This window comes from Pteropus vampyrus, unplaced genomic scaffold (genome assembly GCF_000151845.1).
Source record: "Pteropus vampyrus isolate Shadow unplaced genomic scaffold, Pvam_2.0 Scaffold231, whole genome shotgun sequence".
NCBI classification, from domain to species: Eukaryota; Metazoa; Chordata; class Mammalia; order Chiroptera; family Pteropodidae; genus Pteropus; species Pteropus vampyrus.
In genome coordinates this window covers 872,231-884,081 of record NW_011889012.1, presented here as the reverse complement: position 1 = coordinate 884,081, position 11,851 = coordinate 872,231, and the positions used below count along the sequence as shown (strand labels likewise).

The window sequence follows — 11,851 nt, the reverse complement described above, 5'->3', positions numbered from 1 at the left end:
CTACCCCCAACCCCCCCCACCATGCTCACTATCCCATGGGAACGTGGGGACGGCAGCCCGCCCTCGGCGTCCTGGGCGGTGGGAAGGCAGGCAGCAGAGCCTCCCAGAGCTGCTCTTGCCTGACTGGGGCCGCTGACCCTGTTCCCGCCTGGACGCTGAGTAACGGGCGGATGGAGACCTGCCCGGGAACAGGTGCCCGCAGGCGGCTTTGCTTTGGTTGAGGGCTCTGTAGGCCCGTCTTTCACTTCATGCTCTGCTGTTCAGTACTTTATAAAATTTCCAAAGTAGCTACGTATCGCTTTAATTCGTAAGCACGTTAGGAACTGTGTTGCTTTGTACATCTGTTGGGTGCCGTTATCAGCTGTCGACACTAAGTATTGTAGAGGGATTTTTACTTTAAAACAGACACAGTGGGTGGGGAGCCGTCGCAGGGGACCCCATGGGCCTCGGCCCCCCAGTTGCCACAGTGTGGTGGGGTGGGGGCCGAGGGCACCGGAGCCAGCAGGGTCCCAGGCGGTCACAGGGGAGGCTGGCGTGGGCAGGCAGCAGCCATGGGTGGGTGGGCGGCGGCAGGCCTGAGCCTGACCGCGGCACCTGCGTCTCCCCCAGGGGGCCTGGACGCAGAGGAGGCGCCGCCCTCGGGCCTGCCGCCAACTTTCCTTCACTTCACGCACCACTCCTACGCCCAGATGGTGCGCGTGCTGAAGCGGACGGCGGCCCGCTGCGCGCACATCGCCAAGACCTACAGCATCGGGCGCAGCTTCGACGGCAGGGAGCTGCTGGTCATCGAGTTCTCGGGCCGCCCTGGCCAGCACGAGCTGAGTAAGCCGCCACTGCTGTCACGCTCAGGAGAGGCCTGGCCTGGGAGCCAGCTTCTGGGATGGGGTCTGGGCCCGTGGGCCTGGGGCCAGAAAGCCGGGGTCTGGGATCCTAATCAAAGGCCTCAGTGTTTGGGGAACATGGTGCCGGCAAAGTCCTTGGACCAAGCACAAGCACAGCCAGGGAGGGGACACCACTTTCCAGATGTGGGACTGTGAGACTCAGAGAGGAGAGGTGACTTGCCCTAGGTCACACAACGGGGAAGGCTGCCAGGCTCCTGGTCTGTTTTTCACATAACCCATTTATCCATCCACTCACCCAGCCACTGCCTCTTCAGCCAGCCAGCCAGCCAGCTCTCCAGCCATCCAATTCCCACCCACCCCACCTGGCCATCCACCCACCAGCCCGATGGTCCACCCGCCCATCCATCTATCCTCCCTCCCTCCCTTTTATCCAAGGGCCAACTGCATTCCAATCTAAGCAGCCGCAGATACTCTCACATACATTACGAACGTGAAGAGTAGCCGTCAAGTTCGCACAGGCTGCCACTACCATGTATTATTATCGATCAGTCCCTTGCCCATCATGCTCCTGGTTGAGGCTAAACATAACAGGAGCGCCACAGAGGTGACGACATCGGCGAGACCTCACTGACGGGGTCCAGAACAGTTTGAACAGGTCTCAGAACATCCGCCCCCTCCCCCGCCCGTGGGCCCTCAAGGCTGTGGGGAGCCGGGGCTCCGAGGTGACCCCCAGGTCGCCGCGTCTCCCCCCAGTGGAGCCCGAGGTGAAGCTCATCGGCAACATCCACGGCAACGAGGTAGCGGGCCGGGAGATGCTCATCTACCTGGCCCAGTACCTGTGCACCGAGTACCTGCTGGGCAGCCCCCGCATCCAGCGCCTGATCAACTCCACCCGCATCCACCTGCTGCCCTCCATGAACCCGGACGGCTACGAGGTGGCAGCCGCGGAGGTGAGTGCCCCAGGCCACAGCGACAGGGCTGCTGCCTCTGCCACCCCCGGTCACTAGCGTTTGGGAAGGGTCTGTGCGTCACCTCCCCCGCACCCCGTTCTGGGGGACCGGGAGTCAGCAGGCATCAACCTTGGCGAGTCCTGGTTGGACAGAGCAAGGCAGACACTGATGATTCTGCGACGTGTCACAGAGGTGGCATGCACTATGTAGAAAAAGGGTGGTGAAAACTGGGTACAGAGAGTGAGCCAGCTGGGGTCGGGGCGCTGACCTGCAGTGGGTGGGGAGCGAGCAGCGTATTAGGGTTGAGGGGGCGCTCCAGGCAAGGGGAGCAGCCAGCGCCAGGCCCTGCAGGTGGAGGGCCAGTGAGGGGGCCGGGCGAGAGGGGCCGGTGAGAGGGCAGAGAAGGTCAAAGGCAAACGGGCTCCCAAGTCCATCTCGTAAAGCCAGAGGCGCCTCCACGCCCACCTCGGCTCCGCCCGGCCCGTGGCGCCCTCCGGAGCATCGGGGCGGGCGTGCTGACCCCGGATGGGCTGGCCCGTGGTTTCAGGGTGCCGGCTGACCCCGGGCGGGCTGGCCCGTGGTTTCAGGGTGCCGGCTACAACGGGTGGACGAGCGGAAGGCAGAACGCCCAGAATCTGGACCTGAACCGCAACTTCCCCGACCTGACCTCCGAGTTCTACCGCCTGGCCTCGTCCCGCGGGGCACGCACGGACCACCTCGCCATACCCCAGCACTATTGGTGGGGTAAGGTAGGAGCCGCCGCCGCCGCGCCCACCCGCAGTCACGCGTCCTTCCCGGGGGCTCGGCCATTCGGGGACCCTCAGGTGCGGACCCCCAGGACAGCAGAGCCTGGCAGTTGAAGCCTTACCCTCTGAGCCTCAGTTTCCTGCCCGTGAAATGGGGATAACTCCTTGCCAGGTGTTGGTGGTGCTCAGGGAGCAGGTATTGAAACCGCCGAGAGCCTGGCAGGTGCTCAGGGACGGGTGCCTGGGGGGCTGCCTGGAGGAAGCGATGTCCCCAGGGCTGGCATTTGCGAAAGCTGGGTAGATGAGGCCTATGAGTCGGGCATCAGCCCGGGGTGGTCAGCGGGCGTGCCCGGGCCTCAGGCCGCCTCCTCTGTCCTGGGCAGGTGGCCCCCGAGACCAAGGCCATCATGAAGTGGATGAGGACCACCCCCTTCGTGCTGTCCGCCAGCCTCCACGGGGGTGACCTGGTGGTGTCCTACCCCTTCGACTTCTCCCAGCACCCCCACGAGGAGAAGATGTTCTCCCCCACTCCCGATGAGAAGGTGAGGGATGGGTGTGGGGGATGTGGGGGCTCTGCAGATGCGGGGGAGGCGGGGTGCAGGTGGTGCTCTCGGGGCTGGCCTGGCCTCAATCCTGTTTTGAGCCCAGAGAGTTTCGGAACCATTAAGAGCCTTCCGGCCCAGCTCCGCAGCCCCCTCCTCCAGGAAGTCCTCCGGCCCAGCTGGAAGCAGCCCCTCCCTCCTCTGTCCGGGCCCCACCTGGCATCAGCGCCCTGACTGAGTGACCTTTCACCCAGCCACCTGGTGTTCTGTCCGAGGGAAGGTGGTTCCGGGAGACGCCAGCAGAGGGCAGTGCTGCAGCGTGCATGGTGCCCGCCAGGCTCCGGGCCAAGTCCCTCTCCTGTGGGCCTTGCGGGTAGGGTAGGGTCTGGCTCCCTGAAGTGGGGGTGCAGTGGGATTGCAGTAGGAGTTCTGGCCCCTCGTCACCTGGGCCCTGGGGAGGCCCTCTCTTCCTCATTGAGTCCTGCAGCCAGCACAGGCCTGGGGCCCACAGGGTGCCAGGGTGTGTGCCCAGAGCTAATGAGTACGCCCAGGGGTGGCTGGGTGGTCTCCCCCAGGGTCCTGGCCTTGGCCCCCTGGGCTGGGCCAGGCCTGTGTCCCCTGGGCAGCAGGGGCCCTTGGGCGCTAGGCTGAGCATTTCTAATTTCAGAGGCAGATATACGAAGGGGTTTCCGGGGTGGGGTTCACCTCAACCAGTCCCAGTGGAGTCAGATCCTGAGTGTCTTCCCCACCAGCCACCAGTCGCTGATCAATAACCCTCAGCTCCTCAGCCAGGAGCGGCCTCTGTGGAAACCAGGGTCCCAGGAGCAGTGCCAGGGGCGGGAGAGCTGATGTGGGGGTGGCCAGGTGTCCCAAGCCGCCCCCGAGACTTCCACAGAGCCCCCTGAACGACGGCCAGCGCTTCAGGGTGTCTGAGCCTCCATCGCCCCCCACCCCTGGGTGGGCCTGTTCCCACTCCCGAAGTCCCTGCCCACCCCACCCCCCGGACTCCTGGCTGCAGGTGGCTGGGGCTGACCACGGCTCCTGGGTGGCAGGGGCCTCTGACAGCATGGCGTCCCTGGTCTGCCGACCTTGGTGACTGAGGGGCTGTATTTGGGGTGCTTGGTTTGTGTTCGTGGGACTCTCACCCCTGAGGAACTGGGCCCACCTTTCCCCCAAACCTCAGAGCCAGGAGAGAACCTCGCCCTGGCTGGAGCAGCCCCTGTTCCTGACTCCCCCGCCCACCACCTCTGCATGGGATGGATGGAGGGCTGAGGCTTGCCTGACAGGGGGACCGGAGGGCTCTGCCTGGGGTGGGGAGCGCTGGGTGGGGGAGGCCGGCAGGGGTGGGGCCTGCACCAGTGACTCTTGGCCACACGCCCCCCGCAGTGGCAGGAAGTGCTTTACAAGCCACGCCCTGCGTGGCCCCCTCCCAGAGGAAGTCCACAGTCTAGCCGGGGTGCAGGACTTCCAAGGTCCACGGTGTACCGACTACATGCACTCTGAGCTCGGCCGTCTCTCCCCGGGCCTTTGCAAGTGCTGTGCCCTCTGTGTGGACACCGTCCCCTCTCCTCCCTGGATGGCAGGTGTCCCTTACCAGGCCCCTCAGACAGGTGGCCCCTCCACTGTCCCCAGCATCTGCAAGGCCTCCTGCAGAGCGCCGACTTCCGGTCTCGGCCTGGGGGAACCCCTCTGTGGGTTTTCTTTCCAGATGTTCAAGTTGCTGGCCAGAGCCTACGCCGACGTCCACCCCATGATGATGGACAGGTCGGAGAACAGGTGTGGGGGCAACTTCCTGAAGACGGGCAGCATCATCAACGGGGCCGACTGGTACAGCTTCACGGGAGGTGCGGCCCGGGCCGGAGGGGGTGGGGGGCGTGGGGGGCCGTGCTCGGCGTCTCCTCCAGAAGCTTCGTCCAGACCTTGATTCTGGAACAGTGCAGAGCAGCAGACACTTCCCGGGTGGGGGGAGACTTCTGCTCAGGGACGGGGACTGGGGGCGTCCGCCAGCTTTAGTCCGAGTGACTGTCTCGATGAGGTTTGCGTGTGCAGGTGGCGAGGTCAGGACCTGGGACTTCCATGGCCACGTCTGTCGTGTTTAGTGAACACGTCCGGGTCGCGATTCCACCCGTGACCAGTTCCTTTTTGCCTTTTGGGGGTGACGTAGGGTTGCCTAATGGAGAACAGGCCCCGCAGTTAAGTTTGAATTTCAGAGGAATAATGAAGAATTTCGTAGCACTATATGAGGACGTCCCGGATACTGCAGGCGATATACTTACCCCAAAACTTCATTCGTTGTTTCTCTGAAACTCGCCTGAACCTGGGTGCCCCGCAGTTTCGTTTGCTGACGCCGGCTGGGTGGAGACGGCTCAGGGCAGGGGTGCGTGTGGCACCCTATGCCGTGAGGGCCCCCTCTGGGCTGGGCCACCCCTGCCACCCTTGCACTTGCTGTTGGTGTCCTGTGGCAGGTGAGGAACGGGGGCTCAGATGAGGGAAGGAGCTGCTCAGGTCCACACCGCAGGCCCGGAGCTGGGGCTCACGCCGCAGGCCCGGCCTCTGTCATCCTGCGCGGACAGGGGTGGGGGGAGGGCAGCCCCCTCGGCTCCCGCTCTGAAGCCAGTTCGCTTCTGCTCAGCGGACTTCCCACCCGGCACTCGGGGCCTCTCCAGGGTGGGGGGTGACGGGTGAAAGCAACTTGTCTCCATCGCAGAGCCCAGGCTCGAGGCTTCCACGACTCCCAGGGTGGGGCTCCGAGTCTCAGCCACTGCCCATCATCAGGGTCCCCCACAGCACCATGGCCCAGGGAGAGCTTGAGGCCAGCGGCCAGAGCCAGAGGGGCAGAGGGGCGGGCCTGCAATGCGTTGTGGACCATGGGCGTGAAGTCAGTGCGGGGCTCAGGGGGTGCTGACTTTGAAGGGCACAGGGTCACCCAGCTGCTCCTGACAGTGCCGCCCACCAGGGCCGCGGGCCTGGCCCAGGGGTGCAGCTTCTGCTGGACAGAAACCCCAGAGGCAGACGGGGAGAAGTGGGCGGGGCGGCCGTCAGCCCAGCTGCTTCAGGGCCTCCCTCTGGCACCCCGCTGGCCGGCCGTCCAGCCTGCTGGGCCGTGTCCTCCTTGGGGACAAAGGCGACGAGACCGTCCGGTAGATGGGCATTATCATCAGCGGGGTCCAGGCTAGGGGAGGGCCTGTAGTTCAGACCCTGGGGACACGTGTGACGGCCACGTGCTGCCAGCTTCTCGCTGGAAGGTGGCTCGGTCCTTACCTGCCGAGGGGCCGCATCGGATGGTAGGTAAAGCCTCTCCCCAGGACCCCAAACCGCCCGGGTTTGCCGTGCAGCTCCGTCCTCCCATTGCGGGACCTGCGTGCCCTGGGGGGCTCGTCTGCCAGGCGGGCAGCTGCGACGTGGGGGGCGTGGGTGTGGCACGCGCTCAGCCCCCCTCCCCCCGGCCGCAGGCATGTCGGACTTCAACTACCTGCACAGCAACTGCTTCGAGATCACGGTGGAGCTGGGCTGTGTCAAGTTCCCGCCCGAGGAGGCCCTCTACACGCTGTGGCAGCACAACAAGGAGCCGCTCTTGACCTTCGTGGAGATGGTGAGCTTGGGCCTCGCTCTGGCCCGGCCAGGGCTGGGGGGAGGGGTGGACTCGGGCGAGGCGACCCCGCCAGCTCGGGGCCCTGGCCAGCGCCGTGCACTCACAGCTGTGGCCCGCGCGTTCCCTGGTTGGCCACCCATTCGTTCTCCATCCATCCGAAGCCCCTCCGGCCACTCCTCCTCCTACAGGCCATGCCCTCGGGGTACTGAGGTCCCTACAAGCCACATGTTGGGGCCCCAGGTACGGCAGGTCTCAGCGCTTAAAGGGGAGTGCAGGGGCGGGGCCATCCCGGGGAGAACCTGACTCAGCCTCGAAGGCCCCGGGGTGTCTTGGAGGAAGGAGTAGGGGGGGCGATGGGACGAGGAGAGGTCGGGCAGAGGGAGTGGTGTGTGACGGTCCCTGTAGCAGTGGGAATGGGGTGATGGCTGGTGGGGGAGGGGCGGGGCCGCTGGATGAGGGGTCACGGCCGTCATAGGGCTGAGAGCGCCCAGAAACAGTGGGGTGGGCGGCGAGTGGGGCCCTCGGAGCCCGTGTCTGAGTAGCCCCTCACTGGCTTAGAGACCCGCGTCTCCCAGGGGGTGGTGACTGAGCAGAGAGTGGGTGCCGGATGCGCTGCTGCCTCTCCCCGCCCTGCCCTGCCCCTCGGCCTCCCAGCGTGGCCCACGGCTGAGGGGAGTCATGGGTTCCGGATGGGGGAACATGCGTGAGAGGGACGCAGGAAGTCACAAGGGGACATGGCAGTGGTTTCGTAGAAGCCTCTGCTGTTTTTGATTTCGGCCTCTTTTAAGAATCACGCCAACCGCATATCGGGACGAAGCCGCGGTGCGGAGCAGGCTGTCTGGGAGAAACAGCCTCGCCCGCGGGCGACGGTGCAGGGTCGTGAGTGCACAGCGCTCCACAGTCGGTGCCCCGTACACGTGGCGGCGAACCCTGACACCGTCCTGGGCAGTCGGCCGGCCGCCCCATTTTATAGACAGAAGGGTGCGGTACCGGGGTTGGCAGGGGTGCTGCAGGCTCCCTGGGCCGTGCACAGGCTCCCGTTCCTGGCCCTCCGTGACACAGCCAGAGGAGGAGACAGACGGTCAGAGACGGACGGGCCTGTCCATTTCCACCCAGCACTGCCCAGAGCTCGAATTCTGATCCGCCTGCCCGAACCCCAGATCAGGAGCCTCCTCCAGGCACGACCGGGCAGAGCCTCTCTGGTCAGCGGCTGCAGCAGCGGGAGAAAAGTCAGGACAACAACCGCACGATGTTAGCGCTGGGGCTTTTTCTCTTATGGCTGAGCCGCCGGCCTCTCGCTGCGTGGGGCGAGTCATCATTCACTGATGGCTCCAGGCCAGAGGCGGTCGTTGCATTTTACGGCTGTCTGGTGAAAATGAGTTTTAAGGAGCCTTAAGTGGAGCTGGGATCTGTCGAGGATATTGTTAGTGAAGTCTCGGATGTGAAGATTTACTAGCGGTGCCGTGCTGTGGAAGGCGGGGAGCCCGGGGGCGACCCCCCAGAGCGCCCAGCCTGGCCGTCCGATAAGGATCGAGTCTGTCGGGGCCATTGAGGCCACGTTCACAGTGATCCTGACCAGGCCTTGGGTGGGCGTCTCCATCTCCAGGAGCCGGGAGGGGCGTGTGCACGCCGCCTCTCGAGTGCGTGTCCTCGTTCAGGAAGGTGACACCTGAACCCCAGAGCAAGGCCTGAGCGAAACCCCGTGCAAGCTGGTGGGAAGGGAGGCCCTACTGTGTGCCTGACCTCTGCCCTCGGCCCGCGGGGAAGGGCAGGGGCGATACCACGGTGAAGTGGGAGCTGGGAGGGCGGAAGCCCAGGACCGTGGGACCCCAGAGGGGCCTCTGATGGGCCAGTCATCAGGGAGGGCCTCCTGGAGGAAGAGGAGAGTGAGCCGAGTCTCCGAGCAGGAGAGGAATGGGCCACAGTGAGGGAGCGGACGGGGTGTTGAGGCAGCACTGAGGGGGGGGTGTGGCAGTCTCCCGGGTGACTGGCCTCACCACGCCGACTGTCCCCTCCCACTCAGCCGTCCTGGCTTCGTCTGACGTGACCCGTGGTCCCCAGTCCAGCCCCACAGAGCAGGGGCGGCCTGGCTGTTTTCATGAGAAATGCGAGCGGCGTCAGGCAGTCGTGGTGGGGGCTTTCCTTCTGGGACACGCTGCGGCCAAGCCTGACCGCCGGGCGTGTGCAGGGGCGTGGGCACACTCACACTGGGGGAGGGGCTGTGGCACGCTCACACACGGGGGGTCAGGAGCTGCGGGCATGCTCACACAGGGGGGCAGGCCTGCGCCCCAGCCCTGGCGCTGTCTGTGCCTGCATCATTCCACAGCAGCGCTGGGCAGGCCTGTGACCCCGCTTCCCAGACGGGGTGTCACGGCCAGCACGGACGCCAGGGCCCCAATGCCTGCCCCGTCCTCTGGCGGCCCAGGGTGCCTTCAGGACCTTGGCTCAGAGGCAGCCCAGCCCCTACCCATGCTGGTTTTGACGGTGGGGCCCCCAGGTGCATCTGGTGGGGGCCCCCAGGGGCGTCGGGCGTGGCTGCGAAGGGGTTTTCTGCTCAGGGCTCATGGCCCGGGAGGTGTCATCAGCCAGGCCGTCGAGCAGGACCATGGTCACCTGCAAATCGGGACGGGGTCGACTGCCAGGGGGGGACCCCAGCGATGGGCTCACCGGTCGCTCTGGCTTGCTCGGGACGGCAGGACGCGTGGTGGCTCTGCTGCCTGCGTCACGTCTGTGCCCTCGTCCTTGTCCCAGGTGCATCGGGGCATCAAAGGCATGGTTGTGGACAAATTCGGCAAGCCGGTCCGAAACGCCCGTGTCTCCGTCAAGGGAATCCGCCACGACGTCACCACAGGTGAGCTCCTTCCCGTGCTGGCCGTGGTGGCCGCGGCTTCCACCAGCGCTCACCGTGTCCCCAGGCTCCTCGGGGCACTGGGAGAGGGTGGCATCTGGTCTCCTCGGCGACGTCTCTGCGGCATCTGGCCCGGGGCACAGTGCGCCCAGGTCCTGGCTGTCCGTGGTGGTCGACATGTGTCCACAGTCGTCAGGAAGTAACTGTGCTGGGCAGAAGCCACCTTCTCAAAGATGACGGGACACCGGCTGCAGTCCGTGAGCCAGCTGTTCACATCCTGGAGCTCGTGTCCCGTGCATAGGTGGCCGGCCGGCGTGGGCTCCGGGTGCCTTTGGGGACGTCACAGCCGATTTGGCGGCTCTGACAACACGTCGTGATGTGGCCGCTGGCTCCAGGGGGGAGGGGCGGCCAGAGCGTGTGCTGGATGCTGGGGGTAGGGGGTGCAGGTGGTGCCTGAGCAGGGCCCTCAGGGGTGGCCGGAGTTGGACAAAGGGAGGCGATGGGGGGCAGCCCACGCCGTGCAGAGGCAGGCATAGATTTGGGGTGTGGCTGTGCCCCGGGCTAGCACCCCTCTGACTCCCATGACCCGTTGGTCAACGCCGAGTACGAGCCCAGCTCTGGGAATCATTTTTTCTACTCGTCCAAAGCCCCAGGTGGCGACTACTGGAGACTGCTGCCCCCAGGGTCCCACATCGTCATCGCACAAGCACCCGGCTACTCCAGGGTCATCAAGAAAGTCACCATCCCCGCCCGGATGAAGAGGGCCGGCCGCGTGGACTTCATTCTCCAGCCTCTGCCGGCCGGAACCCAGAAGTTCCTCCAGGGGCCGCGGAGAAGCAGCCCCAGCCTCCAGGACCCGCTAGAAGGAGCCGGCCCCAGCGGGGAGCCCCTGGGGGCGCGGCGGCAGCCAGAGGCCAGCGGGGGCAAGCCCTGGTGGTGGTCCTACTTCACGTCGCTCAGCCAGCACAAGCCGCGCTGGCTCCTCAAGTACTAGGCGCCACCCTCGCCCCCCCAACCCCGTGCTCTGGGCAAGGGGCCCCGCCCGCCTGGGGCCCGGGGCTCCTGGCCCCTGATTTTGTCTTGCAAAGACATCCCGTGAAGCCATCTCCGTTTTATTAAAGTGTTTTTATTCACCTTCTGCCGTGGCGAGAGGCTCTGTGTGCAGGGCACTGTGGGGGAAGAGGGAGGGCCGCCCTGGCCTCGGCCACTGTGACCTGCAGCCGCACGGGTGGCCGCCAGCGGGGCTGCCGCTCCAACCGTCTGTGCGTGGTCAGATGAGGCAACTGAGGCTCGGCGGGCAGGTGGCACGCCCAGGGTCACCCTGGAGGGGGTGCACACCGAGCAGGAGCTGAACCTCCGGGTCCCGCCGCTGCAGGGCGTGCGTGGAGGTGGGGTGCAGAAGAGAAAGGTGAGGCGCTGGGCCGGGAGGAGTGGGCGACCCACTCGGGGTCACGGCCTCAAGGGCAGAGAGCTGGCAGGAACCTCACGCCTCGTGGCACCACGGGAGGGTCATGCCCGGAGGCTCACGGGCTCCCTGCGTGGGCCCTGGTTCCAGGAGGAGGGGTGTCCCTTGGCCCCTGAGACGCAGGGTAGCCCTCCCTTCCCCAGAGTTGGGGGGGGCAGTGGGTTATGGCCTCTAGGTCCTGTCAGTGGACAGAGCTAGAAACAGGTTTCCTTTTCAAGGGCAGATATAGTTGAGTTCATAGCGGTGGTTCTGATCCAAACTCAGAATGACTCCTGCTCTGAAAACCCGGCTCTCAGCAGTGGGACCGATAGAATTCGTGTTTCTTATAACTGATCCTTTGCTTTATTGATGACACACACACCATCGGTCTCAGAGGACGAGGGCAGCAGCATGGCCCACAGTGTGGTGACCACGCAAGATGTTCCTCCCCCCCGCCCCTCCTCCTCCTCCCCCTCCTCCTTTTTTTTTTCTTGTGGTTTCTTTTTCCTGGGATGCAACCCATTAAGGCACAAGGTCGAATGATTAGCTTTCGCTAATCCTGGCTGCTGAGGACACCCAGCTGCAATGGGCAGCACAGAATCCCAGCCGGGTCCAGAAGCGGGTTCTGCAGCCAAGGAGGAGCCCGAGGCGGGGCACGGAGGCCTGCGGGGACAGGCCACCGCTGGAGAGGACCGTGGAAAGGCGCGGAGATTCGAGGACGCAGGAGAACTGTCTGGAACGGAAAACTGTGGCGCGTAGACCAAAATCCACGTATTAGCGGAATTAATAATAGGAGGGACGGTGTCTTCGCAGTCTGACTTCACAGGTAAAACCAAGTAAAGGAGCCATTTGGAAAGGCAGAGCAAAGGCCCCGCCACGAGGAGATC

General features: G+C 65.1%; 1 protein-coding gene across 1 annotated transcript in view; it reads left to right on the top strand.

The window, feature by feature from the left end:
* CPZ (carboxypeptidase Z) overlaps positions 1 to 10,635 on the top strand; it is a gene marked incomplete at its 5' end in the record, with an annotated part of 21,945 nt that extends 11,310 nt beyond the window's left edge. Inside the window, 8 exons of the mRNA XM_011373810.2 lie at positions 610 to 822; positions 1,596 to 1,792; positions 2,380 to 2,541; positions 2,922 to 3,080; positions 4,789 to 4,924; positions 6,533 to 6,672; positions 9,424 to 9,523; positions 10,168 to 10,635. Of these exons, the coding sequence (XP_011372112.1) occupies positions 610 to 822; positions 1,596 to 1,792; positions 2,380 to 2,541; positions 2,922 to 3,080; positions 4,789 to 4,924; positions 6,533 to 6,672; positions 9,424 to 9,523; positions 10,168 to 10,514 (1,454 nt within the window). The remainder of the gene's footprint in view (positions 1 to 609; positions 823 to 1,595; positions 1,793 to 2,379; positions 2,542 to 2,921; positions 3,081 to 4,788; positions 4,925 to 6,532; positions 6,673 to 9,423; positions 9,524 to 10,167) is intronic.
* Between the last annotated feature and the right edge of the window lie 1,216 nt (positions 10,636 to 11,851).